This window comes from Brassica napus, chromosome A6, assembly GCF_020379485.1.
Source record: "Brassica napus cultivar Da-Ae chromosome A6, Da-Ae, whole genome shotgun sequence".
NCBI classification, from domain to species: Eukaryota; Viridiplantae; Streptophyta; class Magnoliopsida; order Brassicales; family Brassicaceae; genus Brassica; species Brassica napus.
In genome coordinates this window covers 18,940,088-18,966,079 of record NC_063439.1, presented here as the reverse complement: position 1 = coordinate 18,966,079, position 25,992 = coordinate 18,940,088, and the positions used below count along the sequence as shown (strand labels likewise).

Here is a 25,992-nt window from a genome sequence, read left to right as displayed (position 1 = left end):
ACATCATAATTAGAGATGTCAGCCCAATCCGTGACCCGCGGGTTCGGCCCATGTAAACCCATCACGGGGCGGGCTTGGACAAGTCGTTTGATGTCCAGGAATTTGCGGGTTTAGCGGGTCTAACCCAAGCGGGTTTGCGGGTGGCCGGGTCATAACCCGTCACGGGTTAGCGGGTTCGCAGGTTGTCCGCAAATTAATGGGTCAGTTCTTCGTCTTCTCTTACTAGATGCATCAAACCGATTCTAACTTTGATCGCCTTCAACAGATTTCATGTTTGAGCTATTGCATGCAAGAGATTCGATAAGATCAGTGATTGCAAGCCTTCGATGGAGATTATGTCCGTCTCCTGCAGAGATTAGAGAGTTAGTGTTTCCTCTGCCTTATTCTTCCCTCACAAGCTTTAAATTGTCAAGCCTTCGATGGAGACTATATCTGGTCTCGTTTACAAGGTTATTGCTTTGCTTTGCTTTGCTCCCTCAGAAAGAAAATATGTCTGAATGTTATTGTTTTGGTTCAGCATTTTGGTAAAGAGATCATAGCTAAGGAACTTAACGTCGACCAAGATCACCCTGATGTCCTTCGCTTGTTTCTAGCTGTCTACAAGAGCTTCATGGAGGTATCATTGTTGCCTTTCTTTCTTCTCATGCATTTTTTTTTGTTTAATGTTTCATCAACTTCAGGCGATTGATGCTGTGGATAATGGAATTAATCGGTATGATACTGATCAGCCTCCGAGATATGTGAACAACACGCATTTGTCTTCGAGGGTTGGAAGGTTAAATCTTGATTGGATAGACCCTGACCAGTCCCAGGAGAAGGAGAATGAGGCTTTCAAGCTTGCCATGGCTCTTGCTGGCAAAGAGTTTCTCCAAGTAAGACTTCTCTGTTCCAAGTGTCAGTCAGGTGGGTGGTTTCTCAAAGCTAACTTGTGTATTTTACTTTGCCCTGTAGAGTTTAAGATTTCACGCAAGGTCGTGGTTGTCGGCTCGATCAATCGTGATGCAGTGTCTTGAAGAAAGATTCAAGACTGACCCTAGTGGCGAGATCATGGAACTTAAAAACTTCTGCCCTGTAAGTGCTTTCACTGTCCATTCCTCTTGTCAATGCTACTCACAGTGATGATTCTTAGTTATTGGTTTGTATAGATTTTGGTGATCATGTTAGAATAAGTTTGCTTTGGCTTGGTTCTTAGTAAGAATTTTTTCTGAATGTAAAGTTTTTGTTGTGTGGAATCTGGATTGATAGCCTGATAGGAAAAGTATATATACGATGTCTAGCTATTATAAATATGAATTCAATACTTCTAGTCTTGATTCTCTTGAAACTTGAAAGCTTCTGTAGTTCTGTAGTAACTAGAGGTTGGACTGATTAGTATTTACTAATGTCTAATGATTAATAAATTAATGAATCATTAATTCATTAATTAACTAAAAACCTAAATGTCTGCAGCCTTTTTTTTAACCTAATAGTTACGTTTACGTAACCACTAACCACGTTTCCTGAAGTCTAAAAGCAAAAAACTGCCCTTGAGTTTTGACTGCAACGCGATCTCAAAGGCTGATTCAGAAGGGAGCTATGGATTCTGGGGGTTTCTCAAACTTGATGTCAATAGATTTTGAGACACAGGGAGTTCTTGACGCTGCAAACGCTGAAGCAGAACGTACCAGATATAATGGATCTCAGCCATCTCAATCTCGTAGAAGGAGAATCATTGATGTTGAAGATGAATCAGATGGTGATGCCATGGAAGATGATTATGAACCAGTAAAAGAGAGGGTTTCTGCCAATGCTGATGGCTATCTAAATAAGAGAAAGAAACAGCAGGTTCAGGCTGAGGGTGATAATGACAAAGGGATGTCATCTAAGGCGCAACAGAGAAAGATGCATAAGGGAAAGGGTGATCATGGTGGAAAAGGGAAGCCGCAAAAGAAGAAACAAAAGACTGCTGATTCTGAAGACGAGTCAGGTGATCATGATAACGGAAAGTCACCGGCTCAGAAACAGAGGAGACAATACTCACCTGTGTGGCAAGATTTTGTAGTGGTTACTAAGAAAGATGGCTCTGAAAAAGCACAATGCAAGCACTGCAAAATTGAATACGCACATGACTCTCACAACAATGGGACTAATGTTATGAGACGACATCTACTGAAGTGTAATCTTAAGGCTACGACTGGTGATGTTCGTCAGATGGTGCTCAATGCAGAAGCGAAACTGCAAGCAAAGAAGTATGATCACACTGTTTTTCGTCAGATGGTAGCAAAGTGTATCATTCTGCATGATTTACCATTTTCATACGTTGAATATGAGAGGGTCAGATCTATTTGGACATACTTGAATGCAGATGTAAAGTTTATCAGTCGCAACACAGCTGCAAAAGATGTTTACAAGTTCTATCAGAGTGAGACAGATATTCTGAAAAAAGAATTGGCTACTCTTCCTGGAAGGATTAGCTTTACTTCTGATCTGTGGACGGCAATCACACATGAAGGTTATATGTGTTTGACAGCACACTACGTAGACAGAGACTGGAAATTGAAGAACAAGATTCTTTCGTTTTGTGCTCTACCGCCTCCACATACAGGTTTTCAGCTAGCTATGAAGATTCTTAATGAACTGGAAGAATGGGGTATTGATAAAAAAGTGTTTTCAGTCACACTTGACAATGCTACAAACAATGATTCTATGCAAGATATCTTGAAATCTCAGCTTGTGCTGCAAAATGATTTGGTCTGTGATGGAGAATTCTTTCATGTAAGATGTTCTGCGCATATCCTCAACCTTATTGTTCAAGATGGACTCAAAGTAATCGGCAATTCCTTGCATAAGATCAGAGAGAGTATCAAGTTTGTCAAAGCATCTGAATCTCGTGAGCTGCTCTTTGCTAAATGTGTTGAATCTGTACGTAATAAAGAGAAGGCTGGGTTGCTTTTGGATGTTACCACAAGATGGAATTCAACATATAAAATGATTGATATGGCCCTGAAGTATCAAGCAGCGTTTGGTCATCTCAAACTGATTGAGAGGAGTTACAAGTTTCACCCAAGCGAGGATGAGTGGAGAAGATTGAAGGAGATGTGTGATTTCTTGAAGCCCTTTGATGAGATTACTCGCCTCATGTCAGGATCGACATATCCTACTTCCAACTTGTATTTCATGCAAGTGTGGAGAATTCAAAACTGGCTGACACAGAATGAAACAAGTAGAGATGATGTTGTCCGAAGAATGGTTATACCGATGAAGGAGAAGTTTCAAAAATATTGGGAAGAAGTCAGCGACATCTTTGCTATGGCTACAGTTTTAGATCCACGTCTAAAACTAAAACTTGCAGAGTTTTGTTTTGGTAAAGTTGACAAGAACTCTCTGGAAAGAAAGATGAAACATTTGCGTGAAAAACTGCAGACCTTGCTTAGCGCCTATGAGAAGAAGGAAACATCGAATTCTCCTTCTGCAGAAACACATGAAGCTGGTCCAGACCAAGTTGCAGGGGATAAAGAAAGTGGAAATTTCAGCAATTATGATGTGAGTTTGCTTTTGACTCTGATTTTTTTTAACTCTCTCTTAAATAGTGATTTAAACAACACCTTAAGAACATATAATACTTGATTTTCAGGACTTCTTTTCATTCTGCAAAGCAAATGTTGTTGTTAGTGGAAAATCACCACTGGAGATATACCTCGAAGAACCACCTATAGACGGAAAGGTGTTTGCGAGTTTGGATATCCTGGACTATTGGAAAGATAACTCGAAACGTTTTGGTGCATTGGCTTTAGTGGCGCGTGACCTTCTTAGCATACCTATCACAACCGTAGCTTCTGAATCGTCTTTCAGCATTGGGTCCCGAGTTTTGAACAAATACAGAAGTCGTCTGCTACCAAAACATGTTCAAGCACTGATATGTAGTCGAAATTGGTTAAAGGGATTTGAAGCTTACGAAAATGGTAATATTTTTTTTATTATAACAGCTAATTATGTCTACTATAATGCTTCTTGGTCTTCATTATAGTTAGCTAACTCATTTTGGTTCAAATATGTAGAGGAAGATGAAGAATATGTTGATGATGAGACATTACCATCCTTTGAATCCATTATCGATGAAGAAGATGACGCTTGAGGAGAATCGTTTTATTAGTGTTTCAGTTTAGCTTGTTGGTTTTCATATTCCATTTAAAATTTTAAGTTTGTTCACTGGAATTTATTTGGTGTTGCTCTTGAACTACTACAGTTTGTTGCTTTCATGTTCTTTACGTTGATTTATTGGATTTATGTTTAGAGAACTAACATGTTTTTTAACCTGCAAATCAAATGTTATAAGGAGAATAAACAGGTGCGCTTCTTTCTTACGAGTTGACAAAATTTAGACTTTGTCTTCTGAAATAAGCATGTGCGTTAGGTGGACTGATTCCACGTGAGAATATGTGTAGTTTTTTTCTGAGTTTGAATTTTTCCTACCTCACGTAGGAAACAAAAAGGCACAATTATAAATTAACCAAGATAGATATGAGCAAAGGTCAAAACAGAGACCCTATTAGTATTAGTATTATTAGACATTGAGCAAAGCCGTCATAACACGTTTTTTTTTTGTAGGTAACCCGCGGGTCGACCCGCAAAAAAAGTAAACTAAGCTGGACGGGCTTGGACAAGACATTTCTGGCCGCAACCCGCCACGGGCCAACCCGCACGGGCTGATGAACTGACTGAACCGCTGCGGGTCTGTCCATATGGACGCGGGTCAATCCGTTTGACAACTCTAATCATAATCATGGTTTTTTTAACCTTATACAGTTATACACTTATACTCTATGTCAAAAAGATTTTATTGACTTTTCATGTAAATCGAAACTATATTCGGTGCGTGATTGCTTTGAGAACGGGCTTGTTTCGGCCTTTCAAAAGGAATTGGAAAGGCCCGGCCCATATTAGTGGTTCACTGTCGCAAACGCTAAAAAACGCAAGTTCCGCGGGCGCGTTGCAGTGCACGAGAGTCTCCCTTTGTTAGAGACCAAGTCAAAAACAATTGTTTTTTTTTTCTTTTTTGCGTTTCGCCTGTTGAATTTAATCTTCTGTACTCGAACTTTTGCTTTGTTCTTTTTTATAAGTTCTGTATCATATGACTTTTTTTTTTTGGCTAAACTATGACATTATTTCTGAATGAATAAAATTAATTCAACCAAAAAAAATCGTTTTTTACAATATGCAGCCCAAAGTTGAGATCTATCAATAGCTCAACACTTAGCCAACAAGATTATATCATAACAACACACCCCAACAGAGAATGAGTTCACCATCTTTCGATTGCCCTTTTAAAAACCCCTTCCTTTCCTCATCTGTGCAAGAGCCGCGCGGGGTTCGAGGGTATGTATCATATGACATTAATACGAACGATTAAACGAATATGCTCTAGAAAAAGACTAGAATAGCACTAAACCAGTTTTTGTTCTCAAAGTAGCACTCAAGGCTTAAAGTCACAAAAATAGGTTTCATTAAAGATGTAAATATACACTTTTAACTCTTGGATTAATTAATCCAAAGCTTAGGGTTTAGAGTTAAGGGGTGGTGGGGTTTTGAAATTATGGTTTAAAATTTTATAAAAAATAAATACTAAAATAAAAAATAAAAATTTTAAAAACAGTTTCAAAAAGTATTTTTAAATTATAAAAAGAAAATTTGAAAAAAAATAAAAAAAAATTTCAAAAAAAAAATTTCAAAAAAAAAATATAAAAATTTCGAATCTGAAAACATATAATCTGAAACTATAAAACAAATTTCTTTTTTTTTTTTTTTTTTTATTTATTTATTTTTATTTATTTTTGTTTGTTTATTTAATTTTAAACCAAGGGTATTATTAGGGATATTTTATCCTTTAATGAATGTCATTTTTGTGACTTTCTCTTTCTAGTGCTATTTTTGAGACATAAACTTCAAAATGTGCTATTATTGACAATTGCCCCTATTATAATACGGTAGCCCGCGCCTAAAACAATCCAGCAACCAATGAAAAATTTCAAAAAATCAAATTAAAAGCATAATCTGAAAAAGAAAAAAGGAAAACAATATTTTTATTACCGTTAAACAGCAGATACGCAGCCACTCGGCATTCATTTTTGTGTATTGGAACTCTCAGAAAATCTTTCAAATTTCAAAAGCTCCCAAGGAAAGGCGGGATTCTCTCCTTTATTAGTACAATCCATTCCATCATCGGGAGACGCAAACACATCTCCAGAGAACAACAGGAGGCACTGTTGCGATGGCGGATAACACGACCAGCACTAGAAGAAAGCCTCAGAGCTTGAACGATCGTCACTATCGTCTCCTCCAGGATCTCTCCGCGCCTCCTAAACACGCTCCTTCTTCTTCTTCCACCCGTACGATATTCATTCCCTCTCTCTTTCTTCGATTGTTTGCCTCTTGTCTCCGATTCGATTCTTTTTTTTAATTTTTCAGATGAAGAAACGAAGATAAAGCTCGCGGGACGGCGTCGTTTATGCAAGGCCTCGGTGAAGGAAGATGTTTCGGAAGAAGACGACGATCCTGATTTGGCTGATTTCGATTCCCCAGGTAGTTTTCAACTCGATTTTAGGGTTTGTTCTTATTAGCTTTAACATGAAATTAGGGTTCTTCCAAATCTGGGTTTGTATCTTTTCTTTGATTTTCGTTAGATAAGCTAACTCGAATGCGTTTGTCTTGCATATGATGTTCGAATCAGGTAAAGTAGATACACCACTGGAGAGAGCTGGAACTGGGAACAAGTTCACACCTTGGGATGAGGAATCGAAGGAAGCTAAGACAGAGGTGGGTGACTTGCCCAGCTTTTCGATGATCACAGACTTTGGTTCTCCCTCACCTCATCTTGAGCCAAAGGAGGAAAGGCATGGTGGTGGAGGACAGAATGAGATTATGGATATTTTGGATGATTTGACCTCTAAGCTTGGGACAATGTCTATTAAGAAGAAAAAAGATATCCAAAGCAGTGATTCTGAGAGTGTTAAACCCTCATTTTCCTTGATATCGGATCTATCTGAGTCATCAAGTAAAGCTGGTGCTGATAGTCTCAGTGACAGGCAAGGGAATGTTGGTTTTTCAATCCGGGAAGAGAAAGCTAGTAATGTGTTTGCAGGAGAAAGGGGGGAAAGAGTTTCAAACGTTGGAAAGCATCAACCTTTTTCTGGTCAGCAGCACTATGTTGCTAAGTCTGAAGGGTATAGACCGGACTACAATCTTGACCGTGGGAAGGGAAAACTCGAAGAAGTCGACCGAAGTCTGAAGACGACTAGACATGTAGAGGTCAGTGAGAAGCTAAGATCAGTGGGAAGGTCGAATGCTGCTAGGCTAAGAGACTTAGACGACGATGATGATGATGATTGTGTTGTGTTGACTGGTAAAAAGGCGGCTGAAATGAAAATCCATCTTGAAAAGCCTACAAAGCCAGCTCGGAGTCACAACACTGCAACACATGCTTATGAAGAGAAAGTGTCGGAGGATGAAGGGTCCATCACTTTCACTGGCCCGAAATCTTCTTACACACTGCGTGGGAAGATTGCAACAATTTTATATCCACATCAGAGGGAAGGGCTGAAGTGGCTCTGGTCATTGCACATCCAAGAGAAAGGTGGAATACTTGGAGATGATATGGGTTTGGGTAAAACTATGCAGGTAAGGGAATTTGCAACCGGCACTTTTTTTTTTTTTCGGTAATAATGTAACTTTGCTGATTTGGTTTGATTTGCATTGCAGATATGTAGCTTTCTTTCCGGTTTGTTCCACTCGAAGTTGATCAAACGTGCTATGATAGTGGCACCAAAAACCCTGCTGCCTCACTGGATGAAAGAATTAGCTACCGTGGGACTTTCACAAATGACTAGGGAGTAAGATCAGTTGTCTCTCATTGTTATTTACTGAAGTGTAAAGATACTAATATCCTGTTATTTATTTGTAGTAAATATTGTGTTTCTGATTTTTTTTTCTTCCTCTTTATAGATACTACGGCAATTCTGTAAAAGCCCGAGAGTATGATCTCAACCACATTCTACAGGTACCTGTTCTTTCTTCCATTGTTAGTCTGAGAGGTATCACTAAGTGCCTTAACTATGCAATCATCTTTCATTTGCATTTTGACTTGATTTGGTGACGAGAAGATCAACAAGGAACTTGTATGGAAATTTATTTGCTCTATTGTTAAAACTCAATTGCCTTAAACTGTTACAGCCTATCCTATTTATCTGTGTTGCAGCACTGTCCATATTATTAAGCTGAGAAATATTTTATCAGTTGTTTCTTGGTCTTGTTCTCGTCCAGATAGTTGTTTTTTTATTGTTTGAAGTATGGGGTTTCAAGCTGAGATATCTCTAACGTTTGTAGGGTAAAGGTGTTCTTCTTACGACTTATGATATCGTGCGGAACAATACAAAGGCTTTGCAAGGTTATCAACTCTATACTGATGATGATGACGAAGATGACATCAAATGGGACTACATGATTCTGGACGAGGTAAGGCATATTAATCTTTTGTTATTTGTGAGGTCTGCATTTTGATCAATTAATCGCTGAGAGGCTATGTGTTTTGACCTTTTTTCAAGTGGTAACATAGTGTTGTATTGATATTGTCTATATTTCTAGGGACATCTTATTAAAAATCCCAGCACACAAAGGGCCAAGAGTTTGCTTGAGATTCCAAGTTCCCACCGTATAATTATAAGTGGTACACCAATCCAGAATAATTTAAAGGTATTTCACGTTGGTCAATGTCTTTTTATCTATGAATATATTATTCCAATGCTAATGACGTCGACTGATTCCATCTTCTTTTTATTTATAGGAATTGTGGGCTTTGTTCAATTTCAGCTGCCCCGGGCTCCTTGGTGACAAGAAATGGTAATTATCTTCTCCCTAATCCATACATGGCAGATTACATATGCTAGCTTTGTATTTAATCCTTTTAAGTTTCAACAGGTTTAAGGACAATTATGAGCATTACATTCTTCGTGGAAATGACAAAGATGCCTCTGATAGAGACAAGCGAATAGGCTCAACAGTAGCAAAGGTGAGGATTTCATTAGTGGCTATTATTTTTTCGGACAGTAGCTGAAGATGTTTTTATTAGGTTTTGTAACTTCGGTGCTTCCTCTTATATTAGCATGCCTTGTGAATCTAGCTCTTTTCTATATCACTTTTCACCTATTAGGCAGAAAATGAAACGTCTTCAATGGTAGTACCTGTCTACCATGTTTACAATCTCAATGCCGATGTCTGTCTACCATTTTTAGCATGAATCAATTATACATGAAATATAGCAAATATTGAAGTTAGTAGTCTTTTCACGTATCAGTCTTAGTCTTGAACTCTTTTGTGAGATTGCATTTTGTGTGTGATATTGCTACCGAAGGTACACAAGCTAAGTTCCTCCGAAAGAAGAAAATAATCTATCAATTCGCTTATGATCTTACTATTACCTTGTTTACCTCTTTTTGATTAATAGAAATTGAGGGAGCATATTCAACCTTTCTTCTTGCGGCGCCTTAAGAGTGAAGTCTTTGGTGATGATGCCACAACCTCCAGACTTTCAAAGAAGGATGAAATTGTTGTATGGCTACGGTTAACAGCTTGCCAGGTTTAACTCCTTAACACATTAACGTAGTCGTTGGTCTAATATTTTCAATCAGACAGACTCACTGATACTTACTTCTTTGTGTTGCAGAGGCAAATATATGAGGCTTTCTTAAACAGTGAAATTGTTCTGTCAGCTTTTGATGGTTCGCCATTAGCAGCTCTTACGGTAACTTGAAGCTCTATTCTTGTTTTATTTTTTAAATCAAGTATAAGCTACGTCTTGTCTTATCCAGTAATATTATGGTGATGATTGTTAGCCTTGTCTTTTTATTTAGTTTTTGAATTTTGAATTTTCTGTAGATTTTAACTTTTCAAAGAAAGTATGGTGACATTATATTTTAGTTTTTTGTTTTTTCAAACAAAATGAAGTTATTAAAAATAAAATATTTCTTTTAAAAACAATAAAATACAAAATATTATTATTAACACTAAAAATAAATAAACATATTACAAATTTATTCAAAATAATAGCTATATTTTAAAATAAATTTAATTTATATCTCTAGAAAATTATACAACTAGTAGTTAAGATTTAAAGTAAAAATAATAGCTATCATTTGAAAATCAACGTAAGAAAAAACCAGGAAAACTTAGGTTTTTGTGTGAAAAACAGTTACTTGAAAAAAACTAGTTTCCCTATATTTTAGGGAAGTTATTCTTTAAAAATCTTGGTTGGTTGAAAAGCAAAAGCCAAAAACTACTAACAATTAACCTCTATATAAACGTGGTCTCAATTTCAGATATCTATCCATTTTGCTTAGGCTATATGTTACTTGGGAAAATGGTTTCCTTTCTTCTGTGTTTTAATGCTTCAAACATATATTTCTGTTACAAATCTTGTCTGTTCAATATCTGGGAGCTTACATTGACTGTTTTGTTATAAATAGATTTTGAAGAAAATATGTGATCATCCGCTTCTCTTGACTAAGAGGGCTGCTGAGGACGTCCTCGAAGGAATGGAATCAACATTAACACAGGAAGAAGCAGGCGTGGCAGAGAGATTGGCTATGCATATTGCAGACAATGTGGATACAGATGATTTTCAGACCAAGAATGACAGTATCTCTTGCAAATTGACATTTATCATGTCACTACTGGTTAGATCACATATATGGTTCAGTTGGTGACATTCATTTTGATGCTTTTCTGTTCGACTGACATTTTGTGCTTCGGGTTTTGCTCAGGAAAATTTGATTCCAGAAGGGCACCGTGTTCTAATCTTCTCCCAGACACGCAAGATGCTAAATCTCATTCAGGTTTGCTCCCAACTTCACCCTTAACGATTATCCTTGAAATTTTATGGATTCTTTACAGGTTGCGTTTGGCATTTTCAGGATTCTCTTACTTCCAACGGTTATAGTTTCTTGCGGATTGATGGTACAACAAAAGGCCTTGACAGATTGAAGACTGTTGAAGTGAGTTTTTCTAACATTACATTTCATTTTGAGTTTAGTTATTCCCTCTTGTCTTCATGCTATCACAGTTCTTTTAAACCTTAATCTATTACAGGAATTTCAAAGTGGTCATGTGGCGCCTATATTTCTTCTCACATCTCAAGTAGGTGGTCTCGGCCTTACTTTGACAAAGGCAGACCGCGTGATTGTGGTTGACCCGGCTTGGAATCCAAGGTACTTCCTTGTTTTGAAAACTGTTTGATATTCTTACTCTATTGAAAATATATGTTCATGACATAATTTTCTGATTTCTGTACAGTACTGACAACCAGAGCGTTGATCGAGCATACAGAATTGGGCAAACGAAGGATGTCATTGTGTATAGGTTAATGACCTCAGCAACTGTCGAAGAAAAGATTTACCGAAAGCAGGTCTGTTAGATTTTTTTTTCTTTTTTCTTTGGTTAGCTGAGTGATTTGATATGATCATTTTGTATGATGTAATGCCAATGGTATTTGCTTTTGTAGGTTTACAAGGGAGGCTTGTTTAAAACCGCGACTGAGCAAAAAGAACAAATCCGCTATTTCAGCCAACAGGTTTAGTCGCAGTTCTGTTGTCAATGGCGGTCTAATTGTTATCCTACTTTCTAATCGTTTTACCAAAAAAAAATTTTTTGTATATCTCAGGACCTTCGAGAACTTTTCAGTCTTCCTAAGGGAGGATTTGATGTTTCACCTACACAACAGCAACTATACGAAGAGCATTACAACCAGATCAAACTGTAAGGAAATCATTGATTCTGATAAAAGAGAAAAGAAAGTGTTCTGAGTTGATTCACTTTTGCTTGTTTGTTTCTGTAGAGATGAAACTCTGGAATCACATGTTAAGTTCCTGGAAACTCTGGGTATAGCTGGAGTGAGTCATCACAGCTTACTCTTCTCCAAGACTGCTCCTATTCAACCTATACAACAGGACGAAGTAGAAGAAATAAGGTGAAACTTCTCTTTCCTCTTATTCATAAAACAGAGTAGACTTTCTTCATCTGCACATCCTGATTATGATTATTTCGTAAATATTTGATGCAAAAAAGGAGAATAACAACATCATTCGTGGGAGGTCCATCAGCAAAATCTTCACAGGAAAACATGATCAATGGGTACATCCACAACCTTTTGTCAAATTAAACTGTTGTGTTTTGAAAAACTTGTTTCTGTCAGGGCTGTGTATGCTTTCAAACCAAAGGACGTGAATTTGGACAAGAGAATCAACATTTCTCCAATCGATGAGAGTGAATGGTCGGAAAGCGAGATTAAAGCAAGAATCAGTAGACTATCTATGCTATTCCAGAACAAGGTAAAGACATCATCAACCAATACTTGTTATGCCAATGTAATATCTAGTAAAGCTTCAGGTTTCTCTAAGTCTTTGTTTTTGGGTTTCATATGTCGCAGAGTATGGTCGCAAGTTTACCTGACAGAGGAGCGAAAATACAGAAACAGATTGCTGAATTGACTCGAGAGCTAGAAGAAATAAAGGCAGTAAAAAGCAACGATATGCCTCATCAAGTTATTGACTTGGAGGATATAAGCCAGAAGATGCACAAAGGATTGAATCTGTTGGAGTAAGATGAGAAAAATGCGATGACCAACGTACGCTTTATTGCTATTTTTTTTGTTCCTCGCCAGATCTTTGATTGGTTGAGGTCATGAGTTGACAAGTCAATTACCAAATGACTTGTTGCTCAAGCTATAAACGGCTATTGATATTTCTCCGGTGTATTAAACCAGATTTTTTTCTTTTCATCTTGAGCGCAGACCGTAATCAGTAAAACGAATATTTCAACACCACATTATATAAATCTGATATTAAATTTCATAATTATTGAAGAAAATCTAATTTATTAGTAACAAATTTAGGTGCGAAATTTGGGTTTCAAAGGAAAAATAAGTGTACAATTTGTTTCATGATAATGTCTCAAATGATGGGTATATGTGTTACGTCCCCTATATATTAACAGAAATCAAAATCTCGAAGTCTATGGTACAATATTGTTATTCTTGTGAAAAATCCAAACATGCAAATGAAAACGTTGTAGATCTGTATTTGTAGGAAGCATAATACGTGTAGAATAAGTAATAAATTTAGAGAAAATGTGTAATTAAATACCAAACTATCTCAAATTCTCCAAAACAAATACAAACTTTTCATTAACCCAAATAAATCACAAATTTATAATTATTGAGCCATATTGAGTACAAGTTTTCTCACTTTAATTTATCATCTAACCTCCGTTTGATATTAACGGTTAATGATGTGGTGTCGTTTTAAGAATAGAACAAAAACCTAAAGAATCAAAAACGATACTTCTAATATACACGTACTCTTCTTTCTCTGCTCATTGTAAAACCCTAACTCATCTGGTCTTTCTCTTTTCATTCATGCTAAAACTCCATATCTATCTCTTCTCCAAATTGTTATCATCTCTTCTTCTTCCTCTCCTTCATTTTAAAACTGCAAATCGTTTTTTACTATCATGGTGATAAGGAAAAAGCTTCCACTACGTCGAAGAGAACCTGAACCTCAACCTGTTGCCGAAGGTGATGAAATACGGTCGGCTGTATTTATAGACTATGACGGAGATGAGTGTGAACCTGTACCCGGTGATGATTGTGAGGCTATTGTTGATGATCCTGCTGATGAGATCGAAGAATATGAGAATGAGGTTTCAGAAGAAGAAGGATGTGGCGTACAAACTGAAGAAGAAGCTTGTGAAGTTTTCTCATCCCACTTTGGAGATGTCGCAAGTAATGATGGAGACGAAAACGATGACAGTGGAGATGATGATTGCTGGAATGAGGATAATACGCCTGATCCTGTATCATCTGATGATGAGGAAGAAGATGCGCGAAGGGAAGCTTGTGAGGATGCAGCATCAGCCGATGAGGTCTTAGCATTGGGGAAGACGTTTTCGTCTGCATCAGAGTTCAAGCAAGCTCTTCTTAGGTATTCTCTGAAAACAAGATATGATATCAAGCTATACATATCAACACAAATGAAGCTTGGCGCTGTTTGTTCTGACACTGAGTATGATTGTCCTTGGAGAGTGTATTGTTCATATGAGAAGAGGAAACATAAACTGCAGATAAAGGTTTATGTTAATGAACACGCTTGTATACGTTCTGGTTACTCGAAGATGTTGAAGCCTTCATCAATTGCGCAGCTGTTTGCGGAAAGGTTGAGGGTGAATCCTAAGCTTACAGCTAAGGAAATTGGTGAAGATATCAAGAGAACATACAACTTGATTGTTACTGAAGACCAATGTCAAAAAGCTAAGACTAAAGTCACAAGAGAAAGAAGAGCAAGCCATGAAAAACACTTTTCTCGAATCTGGGATTATGAAGCAGAGCTTCAAAAGACTAATCCGGGAACCATAACTGAGATAGTGACCATTCCTGGGCAAACACCAAGAAGCAAGCAAAGGTTTGATCGTATCTACATTTGTTTTGAAGCACAACGTGCAGCTTGGAAGTCGACTTGTAGACCGATCATAGGACTAGATGGTGCATTTCTAAAATGGGATGTGAAAGGCCAATTGATTGCTGCTGTGGGAAGAGATGGAGATAACAGAATTGTGCCGATTGCGTGGGCAGTTGTAGAGATTGAAAATGATATTAGTTGGGCATGGTTTGTGAATCACCTAAAAGTGGATTTACAACTCGGTGATGGGAGCAACTTCACATTCATATCCGATAAGCAAAAGGTAAAGATCTTGGTGTACTTTGATTGTTTTGGTAAACTCGTATCTTACATGTTTTTTTTGTTTGAAAGGGTTTGGTGAAAGCTGTTCACCTCGAACTTCCCAATGCAGAACATCGTATGTGTGCGCGACACATTCTAGGAAACTGGAAGAGAGACAGCCACGACCCACAACTAGAGAAACTGTTCTGGAAAATAGCCCGTAGCTACACCTTAGGAGACTTTACAGAGCATATGAATGCATTGAAGAGCTACAATCAGCTAGCACATCAAACTCTACAAGCCACCAATCCACATACATGGTCTCGAGCTTACTTTAAGGTTGGTTCTTGTTGCAATGATAATTTGAACAACCTGAATGAATCTTTTAACAAAACCATTCGCGAGGCTAGGAGAAAACCACTACTTGACATGTTAGAAGATATTAGGCGACAATGTATGGTACGCACAGCAAAAAGATCTATCATGGCTAACAGATTGAAGACTAGATACACAAAGAGGGCACATATTGCGATAGAAACTGCTATAGCTAAGTCTCAAGATTGTATTCGATACATGGCTACGGGGGATGTTTACGAAATTGACTATCATAACGGCTCGTATAGCGTTGACATGGGTCTGAAAACATGTGGTTGTGGGATGTGGCAATTGAATGGAATTCCTTGTAACCATGCTGCTTGTGTGATAACAGCAAAGAAACAGAAAGTAGATGACTATGTTTCTGATTATTACACTACCATAAGATGGAGAAAAACTTATGAGTGTAGTATTAGGCCTGTGGAAGGGATGAAGTTATGGCCTATGCTGAACAGGTTACCAGTCTTGCCTCCACCAAATAGGTTAGGTAACAGAGGAAGACCAAGCAATTATGCCAGACGGAAATGTGCGAACGAATCATCCTCTTCCTCTAGTAAAACCAAGTTAAGCCGTGAGAAGCGTGTCATGACATGCTCCAATTGTAGAGAAGAAGGACATACCAAGCCGAGATGTTCAAAACCAAGCGTTCAACCTGAACCTAAACGTCCAAGGGGCCGGCCAAAGAATGATCAGGTGCCCTTTTATTGTCTGTCTGATTTTATATCAATATCGATTCTAGAAAATCTCAAAATTTTATGTTTTCTATTAGGGAGGATCACAAGGTGGATCACAAATTGGTTCACAAGATTGATGGTCGTATGATGCATCTGATTTTTTTTCTTTCGTTGTTGTTTTTATCTGTTTCAAACTATCATGTGTTGCTGAGATATTCCTGTTTCCAAGAGATCGTTACTTATCTTGTCAAAGTTGGATTCCTTATGTTTTATGAAAACTATTTATGTGTCCTTTTGTTACTGCCCTTTGTGATGGTCTTTCTTTGTATCAGTTGTAAGGTTGGCTTGCGTAACAAGTTTTGAGTTTCTTATTTTCTTTTGCATCTTCTTCTTATTCTCAGAGCATAATCGTTAAACAAGAACAAAAACAAACCAGAAAGCTATTGTTATTGCATGTCAGTTTGTCATTACGAGAAAAATGTCACACTGAAATTAACAAATACAATTCGTGCATGTCCAAAAATGACAGAAAAACTTTTAAAAGAAAATAAAAGTCAATTTGCTCGTGCCGGGAAACACTGCTTCTTGAGCTTCCTCATTCATCTCTTCTACTAGAGATTCCTTGGTGTCCACGTATCTTATGTAGTTCAAAGTCTCCTCAAAGAATGGTTTTCGGATTGTGACCAGTAAAACCACTCGAACATATATAAAATCCTTAAACTGTTGCAGGAAATAAAATTATAAACAAAAATATATTTCATATCTAGCAATGTCCAAAGAGAAAAGAAAGAAGAGATAATTAGTTTAGATGGGAGATTATTTGCAGAACGAAAGAGAAGACAAAGAAGACATGGTTCTAAAATGGATTAAAAGTATCAATTTGAAATTTTTAGCTTTTTGGTCTATTCTCAAATGACATCATATCAACAAACGGAATATTAGATGGAGATTTAACGGCAAATTAAGTTGACCAAAGGTGTACCTAATATAACCCAGTCAATATAAGTTTGTGATTTATTTGGGTTGATGGAAAGTTTGTATTTTTTTTAGAGAATTTGAGATAGTTTGGTATTTAAATACACATTTTCTCAATAAATTTATATTTTTTTTGTAACTGTATTTACAAAATTGTGTTCATAATAAATTCTTATCTCTAATTTCTTTAACTAACAAAGAGAATATGCCATGAATATTGATATATTGTTTAAGTATCCGAATTTAAATGATATATCTTTATTATTATTTACAAATTGATTTTTCACATTCGAGTTCTCACATTAAAAAGTAGAACTGATCGTTACTACCCTTAATAAATAATTAAAAAAATTTATTAGATTTATAATTTATTATTGATTATAAATTAATATAATAGAAATTAGCAAAAAAACGAATTTTAATTTAAAGTAACAAAAATTAGGACAATTCTCATAAATAAATCATAGGGGTGGGCGTTCGGGTTCGGATCGGATATTTCGGATTTTCGGGTATTTCGGTATAGAGGTGTAGAACCCGTTCGGATATTTCTGTATTTCGGGTCGGGTTCGGATATTTTTAGTTCGGTTTCGGTTATTTCGGATCGGGTTCGGATATTTAGATTTTGAAGAAAAAAATGAAAATTTTCATTTCTCAAATTTCTTGTATTTAAATATATAACTTCACTTAACTAATTTTTTTATTTTTTAATAGATTGAATGGTTAATAGATTTAGACATAACATTTTCAAACTAAAAAGACATTAATTTGGTTATTGTTTTTAAATTTTGGATGTAACTTTTTGTTAATTGTTGAAATAAAAAGTTTGACATGAATTTTAAGTGAATAGCAAATCATTTTCTACGTAATTGTATGTATATCATTTGAATTTAAAGTATGTGTAGTATCAATATAAATATTTTATATAAAATGAAAGATGTAAACTAAAAATATAAGGTTAATTATACATATGTTTGGTTATTTTCAGATATCCATTCGGGTTCGGATATTACCCGTTCGGGTTCGGATATCCAATCTCTCCTAATTCAATACCCGTTCGGATATTTTGCTACTTCGGTTCGGATTTCGGTTCGGGTTTTTCAGATCGGGTTCGGGTGCCACTTCGGATTTCGGGTAAAGTGCCCACCCCTAATAGATCATTTTCAAGTTTTGGTCACAAAAATAGACCACACGAAAGAAAATGACCAAAATGTTTCATTTAATAGGTAAAATGACACTAATACCCTAAATATATATAAAAAAATTTCTGTTTTAGATTAAATATTTTCAAAAACGAACTTTCTTATAATTTTTTTTGAATTTTTTTTTTGTAATTCGAAAATACTTTTTCAAACTATTTTTAAAATTTTTGTTTTAAAATTTTTAAGATTTATTTTCTATTTTATAAAATTTTAAACCTCAAACCCAAATCCACACCCCTCAACTATAAACCCTAAGGTTTTGATTAGTTAACCCTAGGGGTATAAATGTATAATTACCTTTTTAATGAAACATTTTGTTCATTTTAATTCTTTTTTAGTGCTATCCTACAAAAATTGTCTAAAAATATAAAAAATATTTTTTTAAAAAATAAAAGATAATTCATATATTAGTTGTGTTTAATGATCAACTAGATTTATTCATCATATTATCATTATCTAACAATATTATCTATTATGTTATTATCCAAAAATTACTATATATTATTATGTAAAAATATTTTTATTTTTATTTTATTATCTAAAATTAATAAAAATAAAAATAAACTTATATATTTATTAAATTTTAAAAGTAAAATTGTTAATAAATTACTAACATTTACTAGTTTTTAGAGATCTGCTAGATCTCTCGTAAGCAAATCTTCTCTATTAAAAGAGAAGTACCATTTTTATCTATTATATAGAAGTCTACTAGGACCATTTCATTAATCACATAATATGACATAATAATTAATAGGAATATTAATAATAAATTAATTTTAACTATATATTTGAATTTTATTTTCAGTTATAACAAAATCTGTTGAGAAAAATCTAACAAAATCCTACTAAATTTTGAAATAATTTTTATTAAATATTGCATTAATGAATTTCGTAATTATGTAATATAATGCTTTCATTTAAATAAATTATCATCTACCACTAAAACGGGTTCAATTTGTTAATCATGTGAGATTTTTTTATACAAATGAAGTTATTAACATATGTTAAAAATTTATTTCTACAGCTATATATTTTCAAAAATCATATGTTGAAAAATATTTTTTATTTGATTATTTGAAATTATGAAAACTTGAAAACGTAATAAAAAAAGTAAAATGTATTAAACAAACTCCTATATTAATAAAATAATAAGAAATCTAAACAATAAAATTAAAATGTTATAAAATATATAACACTAAGATATAAATTGTATATTTAGATTTATATAATAATATCAAAATTAAATATTTATAAAATAAAATATACCCGCATGATGTGCGGAATAAACTCTAGTAAGTAATTAAAAGGGTGGGGTAATGATCATCTATAGATGTATGGAACGATCCATGGTTCCCAATCACTCGTCCGAGACCAGCTAGTAAAAACCAACACAACTAGTACCCATACTTCACCGTGGATTCTCTCATTGATTCTATTTCGGGAACTTGGAATTCGAAGGCACTTCAGACTTTGGTGGACCCAGATGATTTTAAAATTATAGAAAGCATACCACTGAGCAGAACTCAGATAGTATATAGGGATGAATCATTTCATAAACAATGGAAAATATACGGTTAAATCAAGATATCAGGTAGAACGGGTTTACCAAGACAGGGACAAACCACCATTAATGTTTGGACTCACGGTTGATGCATTGAAGGCGTTTTGTTGAAAAATGTGGTGTCCACCAAAGATAAAATATTTTCTATGGCAATTGGTGACAGAGTGTATAGCAATCAAGAAGAAGCTGCAAGCGCGGGAAATACATGGGGATATACGTTGTGCACGGTGTGGAGTCGATGAAGAATCGATAAACCATGTGTGTTTTTAATGTCATCCAGCACTTCAGGTTTCAGATCTCTCAAAGATACCTTCAAATCTAGCTATTTTTCCAACAAACTCTCTCTTCACAAATATGGATCATCACTTCTGGAGAGTTTTCCCGCGATGGATGATCGTCAAGTTTCATGGATACTACGGTATATTTGGAAAGGAAGGAATAATAAAAATTTTAGTAGTCTCGACATTAATCCTATGGACACGCTTAACTTAACAGAAGCAAAATCAATATTTTGGGCTCAGGCACATATATTGAACGAACAGAGGAATGTACGACACATAGAGAATACGACTCTACCTGTTTATCAAAAATTGTTCACGTTGAAACATTTTCTAATTGTGCCTTATGGACTTGATCTGCCTTTAAGGAGTAATGATGTTCTACTACTGGAGATTTACATTGAGCATATGACTCTGTCAAGTTAGACGTGATGTGAATATGTGAGGAATATAGTGGTATGCCTCAGAACATGTTCTCATGAGTCATGAGGTTCCTAGACCTTTTCCTTCTCAGTTGTTATTATATATTTTGCATCTTCTTGTTTTGAACTCAATCTTTCTATCTTCACAGATCACTTGTGTCATATTTTGCTTCTAACTGGAACTACTCTGCATTAGATGTTCATCCTTCCTCTATATACCTCTGTTCCAGCGAGAAACCTTAACAAATTCATGACTTATCCAAAGATTTTAGGTTACTATATCCTTTGTTCGATAATATAATATTTCTAGTATCTTAATGTTTGATTATCTGATCTATACAGAAGTCAGAAGATCTGTGATAATTTTTTTTGGGTTTCCTAGGGCTGCTGGTGTAAGAGGGCTTAACTAAACTCTAATTCCTTGATACGGTTTAAAAGTAAACCAGAATTACAATTTCTATTCATATAGAATCTTAAACCGAACTGGAAATGCTTACAATTTGTATCCTTAAAACCGAACTGGAAAGAGAGAAAAAAAACAAGTGGAAAGAACGTTGTATACACAAAGCAAAAAAAACATTCAAAAAACAATAAAACATTTTCTACTCTTCACAAACACAAAGAACACAAAGTCAATACTCTGGTGGCCTCTCTACAAGAGCTCTTCACTCTTTCTAAACTGACGCATTCTTGAAAACCTTAGAAAAATCCATTACAAATTTACACACAACTTGCATCGTCAAAACAGCTAAAATCTAGTTATTAAACTATTAATTAATTATTAGTTGAAGCTGAAGCTAGCAGTGCGGCTCCATCTCCCTTTCAAGTAGTCCTCAACGGAGATACTACTAGCTTCAGGGCTACTATCGGAAGCTGCATCATCTTCCAAATCAAGCAACGCAAGGTTTATGTGTGATTCTATGTTTGTCAAGTACGCCGTTGCATCTTCTGAGGCTTTTACTTGTTGCTTTCCCCATTCCGTTGCATCTTCATCGCCTTGTAATATCTTTACCACCTGTAATTTAATAATGAATTAACATCACCCCCCCAAAACAGAGCAATTAGAAGCAAAGAAAGTAGAGATGTAGCTTACGAGGCCAATTTGTGGACGGTCATGAGGTGCGCGTTTAATGCATAGTGTAGCAGCTAACAAAAGCTTCTCGATTAGATCATTACTGCTATCATCAGCTTCTAGACTTGGATCCAGTAACTGAGCAAACTTGCCACTCTCTAGGATTGGATTTGCCTGGGAAAGAGATGCAGTTTAGTCATTTCAAAGAGTAACATTGCTTCTCCCAATGGCATAATTTGCAGGATAGAAAAATGTGAAAGTTATGGACTACTATGCTTACCCACATGACAAGGCTCTCCTGGCCTTTAGATTGGTCAACGCAAATTGGTTTTCTACCCGATATGAGCTCGAGCAATACAACACCAAACGCATAGACATCAATCTTGTCGGTTACTTTACCGTGCATGAAGTATTCTGGTGCTAGGTAACTGTCAAAAGAAACGTGAAAGTTTAATGAGGATGATTAATAGAGTGATGATGGTTATCAGGGAAGGACTAAAGATACAAATTAAATACCCAAATGTTCCCGCAATACCCCCACATGACACATGCTGTGCAGCACTTGAAGCCAGGCTGGCAAATCCGAAATCTGAGAGCTGAACCAGTAAATAATTTCAGTGTCAGTCACAAAAATTAAGATCAATTTTTTTTTTCATTGCATCTGTGAATGAACACTAAGATTGAGATTGAAATGTATCAGTCGGTACCTGTGGCTCAAAATCATCTGCCAGAAGAATATTAGAAGATTTGACATCCCGGTGAATCACTTCTGGATCATGAGTATTATGTAGATAGTCTAACGCCTCTGCAACACCCACTGCCACTTTATATCTCTCCAGCCAGCCAAAGGTGGCGGCATCCTTTCTATTACCTGAACCAATAAATGAGAACAATCAAGATAGATAATTCAAATGAGAATCCAGAGGGAATTTGAAAATGCAGTTTATATACCATGCAGGTTTTCTTCAAGGCTTCCTCGTGGTACATAGTCATACACCAGCATCAAATTATTGTTCTCAAAACAGAAACCAAAGAGTGACACTATATTCTTGTGATGCACACTTGTAACGACTTCAATTTCCAGTATAAACTCTTTCAACACATCCAGACAAGGCTTCAATGCTTTGACTGCCAGTTCCCTCCCATCTGATAAGTCTCCTCTATAAACATAACTATTACCACCTTCTCCAATCAAGTTATCTGGAAACAGAAGAAAAAAAAAAGATGTATCCATTAGCGAACTCATGCCAAAACCAAACCCAATGTTAGAACAAGGAAAGGGACATACCGGATGCAAAGTTTGAGGTAATTGTCACAACTTCATCGTATGTGAACAATCTACACGTGGAGGAGTATTTTTCATGTAGACCCTCCAGCTCCTCCGGAACGTTGTCTGATCCAAGGCAGGGAGAAAGAGGAGACAGCATATGCTCAGAACCAGATCGTGAAACGGAGACGTCTTCACCGTCGACGCTAGAAGAGCAATCTTCATCACAACCAGAATCACTCCGTTTCCTGTCAAGATACGCTACAGCTTCTGAGTTTCGACCCCTTAGCCTCGAAACCCACTGAAGCACAGCCCTCTTAGCAGAGACTTTGGTCCAGCTACTTCGTTTACCGTAAAACCCCCGGAAGAAATGCCAACCTTGTCCTGACTCAGTCTCGTTCGTTTGTACTGGCACTAAAGCCAAGGAATTGTCTACACCTGAGCTTTCAGTAGACTGTAATGATGAAGTGCGACTAGGTTTTGTACTCCAGCGTGAGCTCGTCCTTGCAGGGCTAAAGCTGTTCACAATCTTTGCCGCTTCAATAGCAACGTTGGGTGATCCACAGGGAACAATCATGTGTGGTCCATCTACACATTGAAAGCACAAAACTTTCTTTATCTAAACAGAGAACAAACCCAAGTAATCATCTAACCCTTAACATACCATTGTTACTAGGCACCCTCCGGAACATAATCTTGCCACTCTTAACAGCGAAAACAGAGACATCCTTGGCAAGATTCCTAGCGCAGTACTTAGCTAAGGAAGCTGAAGAACGGATCGTGTGATGTCTCTTAGAAGAACCAACGATTAAACTTGCTGCTCCTGAGGATTTCACCTCCTGAACAAGAACTTTCCTCGCTGACTTCCCTCTGAAAACCTTTAACTTTAAATCCACCTGTTTACAAACATCCAATCGAATTTTCACTAAACCTATCCTCAAAGTTTCCACTTTTATAAGAATAAAACGAAACATGCCTGTTTTAAGTTGCAGAAGCTTTCATAGACACCAAGCATAGTGTCGAAAGTCCTCACCAGCGAAACAAGCGACGTTGAGCCTTCTGCACAACAATAACAAAAATAAACATAAATTAAAAAAAAAAACAAAATAAACAGAGAGAGAGAGAGAGATCTAAAACGAGGTAGAAACCGAGAGAGTAGTCGAGAACGTGAAGAGCAACGATTCGATCTCCGGGACGAGCTACATTCACTAAAGACCACGTTAGCACCTCTCGGCTCCATTCGTCTGGCTTCACCCCGATTATCACTAACGCCGAACCCTCCGCATCTGACGCCGTCGCCGGTTCTTCCACTCCTCCTCCGCTAGGTGTCATCTCTTCTCTTAGCGATTCACTCACTCTCGCACACTCTCTCTATCTCTCTCGCTCTATCTAAGTAGCAAATCGCTCTCTCTCTCTCTCTCTCTCTCTCTCTCTCTCTCTCTCTCTCTCTTTCTCTCTATCGTGTTTGTCGTTTTGCGATTAGGCAAAGAGGAGAGAGCGAATCAAGTTAACTGTCTCCGGGAGAAAAGTGGGAAATAGAGAGAGAGAGAGCCATGTTTTTGTGTCTTCTGGTTTGAATGAATCTGAGCCGTTGATTACCCTCTTGATCCGATCATGACTTTAATTTTTTATTTTTATTATTAATTTTAATTAATTAAGCACGAGCGAATAATAATGAATGGTTAATGGACAACGATATCTTCCATTCTCTCTTTTATTCCGCACCCAATAAATATCTTTTCCTATATATCTCCCCCACTTTATTTATTTTCCTTAAAACTTTTGATTTTTACTATTTTTTTTTAGTTATTAGTTTTATCATTTTAGCTTTCATTAAATGTCATTTTCGTACATGTCTCATCGCCCGAAAATATTCATGCATGTTTCATATTCAGTCAAGTGTGTAGCCACGCCTCCATTCTTTTATTTCTGAATTAAAAAAAAATCAGCTAAAAAGTAGAGGACATTAATAGATCCGTCCGTGAAGACCAAAAATGTCTCTGTTATATTTGGTTTGATTTGATTTTGCTTTGTATTTTCCCCCAAACATTTTGGTAGGTATTGTCAAATCATGTGTAAATATTTCTGTTCTATCTATGTAGCTGATATTGAATATAAAAACAAAGAAAATTTGTTTTTAACAACAACTATATTGGTGAGATGTTAACTTTGTGATTAAAGTTTATTTGGATGGATTAGAGACTGGTGCAAAGGTTTTCTTAATGCTTTGGAGCTACCACGAGTTCAGTTTTATGTGGTAATCAAATGTTAATCATAGTAAATATGTTAACAACCCATTTAACATTGGGATTTGGGAACGACGAAGCAAAACTACATTTTATTCCTTAGATTATGTCTCAAAAGCATCACTTAATTATTAACTTACATTATTTGCTCCCAGTCATATAAAAGTGTATGATGGAGTTAGGTAAAAAAATTCTGCATATCAGCCTTCCACTAAAGATATCGCACTGGTACTGATTATTAATCAAGAGACGAATCCTAAATCTTCTTTGTTTTCTTTCTGACGTGACCGAATCCTATGTCTAAACAGTATAACAACTCTGGCCATTTGTTAATGTTGAAGTTTGGGTGTGAAAATAGCTTTTGCATGTTATCAGTATCTCGCTATCACATTACCATCGTGATTTAAACCAACGGGATGAAACGTAAAAATAGAACCCAGCAGCTTATTAGTATCGCTACAACTTTTATTTTAAAATTGTTTTGGAAGATAAGAAATAAAATACCTTTCATGGTGTACTAAAATAAGTCTAATTTGACTCGAATCTTTGATTTAAAATCATATCCCTCGAAGGTGAAGAAGACCACGATGAGATATATAAAACAAACAAAATAATAACCAAAGAAAATGGATCCACATTAACTCACTACAACATACAAAATCATTATAGATGAGATATATAATCTGGTGAGCACGATTTAGAATAGCACGTGAAATATAATATTTTGAGAAATCCAGCTAACCGGGATCTACGCAAATCATGATTTCCAGAGCAAAAGTGGTAGTTAATTATTACTATTGTAGTGGTCATTAACTAAGAGAAACTACAAACCTAATTACTTGAAAAATAATGTAATTCACAAGTACATCGATAATTTTTGTATAATTATGAGCAAAAGTGGCCGCTAATTATGAGGGTAGTGGTCACTAAACAATAGAAACTATAAACCTAATCACTTGGAAAAACCATTGTATAATTTCATAAGTACATTGATAAATATCATACTAAACTGTGAACCAAAGTGTCCGCTAACTATTATTGTCGTTGTCGTTAAATAAAATAAATTATAAACCTAAGAGCACCTCCATTAGTGAACCCCATGAAAGGGATTCACAAAGTATTTTTTTATTATTATTTTTTTGTTTGATTTTTGTTTAAAAAAAAAAAAAAAATTTCGGACCAATC

At 36.0% G+C, this 25,992-nt stretch overlaps 5 protein-coding genes across 5 annotated transcripts; 4 read left to right on the top strand and 1 right to left on the bottom strand.

Annotated features, from left to right (window-relative positions):
- The first annotated feature begins 172 nt into the window (after positions 1 to 172).
- On the top strand, positions 173 to 1,339 carry LOC125610130 (MYG1 exonuclease-like). The gene is made up of 4 exons (XM_048781940.1): positions 173 to 449; positions 518 to 616; positions 681 to 872; positions 952 to 1,339. The coding sequence occupies exons 1-4, from the start codon at positions 420 to 422 to the stop codon at positions 1,117 to 1,119; spliced, it is 489 nt and encodes a 162-aa protein (XP_048637897.1). The 5' UTR covers positions 173 to 419; the 3' UTR covers positions 1,120 to 1,339.
- A 236-nt stretch (positions 1,340 to 1,575) lies between these two features.
- On the top strand, positions 1,576 to 4,114 carry LOC125609984 (zinc finger BED domain-containing protein RICESLEEPER 2-like). The gene is made up of 3 exons (XM_048781617.1): positions 1,576 to 3,522; positions 3,614 to 3,941; positions 4,038 to 4,114. Exons 1-3 carry the CDS (start codon positions 1,576 to 1,578, stop codon positions 4,112 to 4,114), a joined length of 2,352 nt encoding a protein of 783 aa, XP_048637574.1.
- Positions 4,115 to 6,087: 1,973 nt separating this feature from the next.
- LOC106347948 (protein CHROMATIN REMODELING 24) lies at positions 6,088 to 12,847 on the top strand. The gene is made up of 22 exons (XM_013787577.3): positions 6,088 to 6,365; positions 6,445 to 6,558; positions 6,707 to 7,653; positions 7,735 to 7,865; positions 7,978 to 8,032; positions 8,359 to 8,487; positions 8,617 to 8,724; positions 8,816 to 8,871; positions 8,950 to 9,040; positions 9,476 to 9,607; positions 9,695 to 9,772; positions 10,494 to 10,703; positions 10,791 to 10,862; positions 10,941 to 11,021; positions 11,116 to 11,234; positions 11,320 to 11,431; positions 11,528 to 11,596; positions 11,687 to 11,781; positions 11,861 to 11,992; positions 12,091 to 12,156; positions 12,218 to 12,353; positions 12,452 to 12,847. The coding sequence occupies exons 1-22, from the start codon at positions 6,248 to 6,250 to the stop codon at positions 12,623 to 12,625; spliced, it is 3,225 nt and encodes a 1,074-aa protein (XP_013643031.2). The 5' UTR covers positions 6,088 to 6,247; the 3' UTR covers positions 12,626 to 12,847.
- A 686-nt stretch (positions 12,848 to 13,533) lies between these two features.
- Positions 13,534 to 15,924, top strand: LOC125609983. Its single transcript, XM_048781616.1, has 3 exons — positions 13,534 to 14,760; positions 14,829 to 15,806; positions 15,883 to 15,924. The coding sequence occupies exons 1-3, from the start codon at positions 13,534 to 13,536 to the stop codon at positions 15,922 to 15,924; spliced, it is 2,247 nt and encodes a 748-aa protein (XP_048637573.1).
- Positions 15,925 to 20,807: 4,883 nt separating this feature from the next.
- Positions 20,808 to 24,109, bottom strand: LOC106348042 (protein kinase STUNTED). Its single transcript, XM_048781936.1, has 10 exons — positions 23,710 to 24,109; positions 23,538 to 23,620; positions 23,226 to 23,457; positions 22,583 to 23,149; positions 22,246 to 22,494; positions 22,002 to 22,165; positions 21,811 to 21,890; positions 21,575 to 21,722; positions 21,316 to 21,468; positions 20,808 to 21,237 (listed from the first exon to the last, which is right to left on the bottom strand). Exons 1-10 carry the CDS (start codon positions 23,891 to 23,893, stop codon positions 21,004 to 21,006), a joined length of 2,094 nt encoding a protein of 697 aa, XP_048637893.1. The 5' UTR covers positions 23,894 to 24,109; the 3' UTR covers positions 20,808 to 21,003.
- Positions 24,110 to 25,992: the final 1,883 nt, after the last annotated feature.

Excerpts from the sequence above, each read along its gene's own strand:
- LOC125609984 (XM_048781617.1), top strand. The coding sequence starts at position 1,576 with ATGGATTCTGGGGGTTTCTCAAACTTGATGTCAATAGATTTTGAGACA. Across the intron at positions 3,523-3,613 it reads GAAATTTCAGCAATTATGAT|GACTTCTTTTCATTCTGCAA; the intron begins GTGAGTTTGCTT and ends CTTGATTTTCAG. Across the intron at positions 3,942-4,037 it reads ATTTGAAGCTTACGAAAATG|AGGAAGATGAAGAATATGTT; the intron begins GTAATATTTTTT and ends TCAAATATGTAG.
- LOC106348042 (XM_048781936.1), bottom strand. The coding sequence starts at position 23,893 with ATGACACCTAGCGGAGGAGGAGTGGAAGAACCGGCGACGGCGTCAGAT. Across the intron at positions 23,621-23,709 it reads CGTTCTCGACTACTCTCTCG|AAGGCTCAACGTCGCTTGTT; the intron begins GTTTCTACCTCG and ends ATTGTTGTGCAG. Across the intron at positions 23,150-23,225 it reads GAGGGTGCCTAGTAACAATG|ATGGACCACACATGATTGTT; the intron begins GTATGTTAAGGG and ends TTCAATGTGTAG.
- LOC106347948 (XM_013787577.3), top strand. The coding sequence starts at position 6,248 with ATGGCGGATAACACGACCAGCACTAGAAGAAAGCCTCAGAGCTTGAAC. Across the intron at positions 10,704-10,790 it reads CATTTATCATGTCACTACTG|GAAAATTTGATTCCAGAAGG; the intron begins GTTAGATCACAT and ends GGTTTTGCTCAG. Across the intron at positions 11,782-11,860 it reads CATTACAACCAGATCAAACT|AGATGAAACTCTGGAATCAC; the intron begins GTAAGGAAATCA and ends TTGTTTCTGTAG.
- LOC125609983 (XM_048781616.1), top strand. The coding sequence starts at position 13,534 with ATGGTGATAAGGAAAAAGCTTCCACTACGTCGAAGAGAACCTGAACCT. Across the intron at positions 14,761-14,828 it reads TCATATCCGATAAGCAAAAG|GGTTTGGTGAAAGCTGTTCA; the intron begins GTAAAGATCTTG and ends TTTGTTTGAAAG. Across the intron at positions 15,807-15,882 it reads GCCGGCCAAAGAATGATCAG|GGAGGATCACAAGGTGGATC; the intron begins GTGCCCTTTTAT and ends GTTTTCTATTAG.
- LOC125610130 (XM_048781940.1), top strand. The coding sequence starts at position 420 with ATGGAGACTATATCTGGTCTCGTTTACAAG. Across the intron at positions 450-517 it reads TATCTGGTCTCGTTTACAAG|CATTTTGGTAAAGAGATCAT; the intron begins GTTATTGCTTTG and ends GTTTTGGTTCAG. Across the intron at positions 873-951 it reads CTGGCAAAGAGTTTCTCCAA|AGTTTAAGATTTCACGCAAG; the intron begins GTAAGACTTCTC and ends TTTGCCCTGTAG.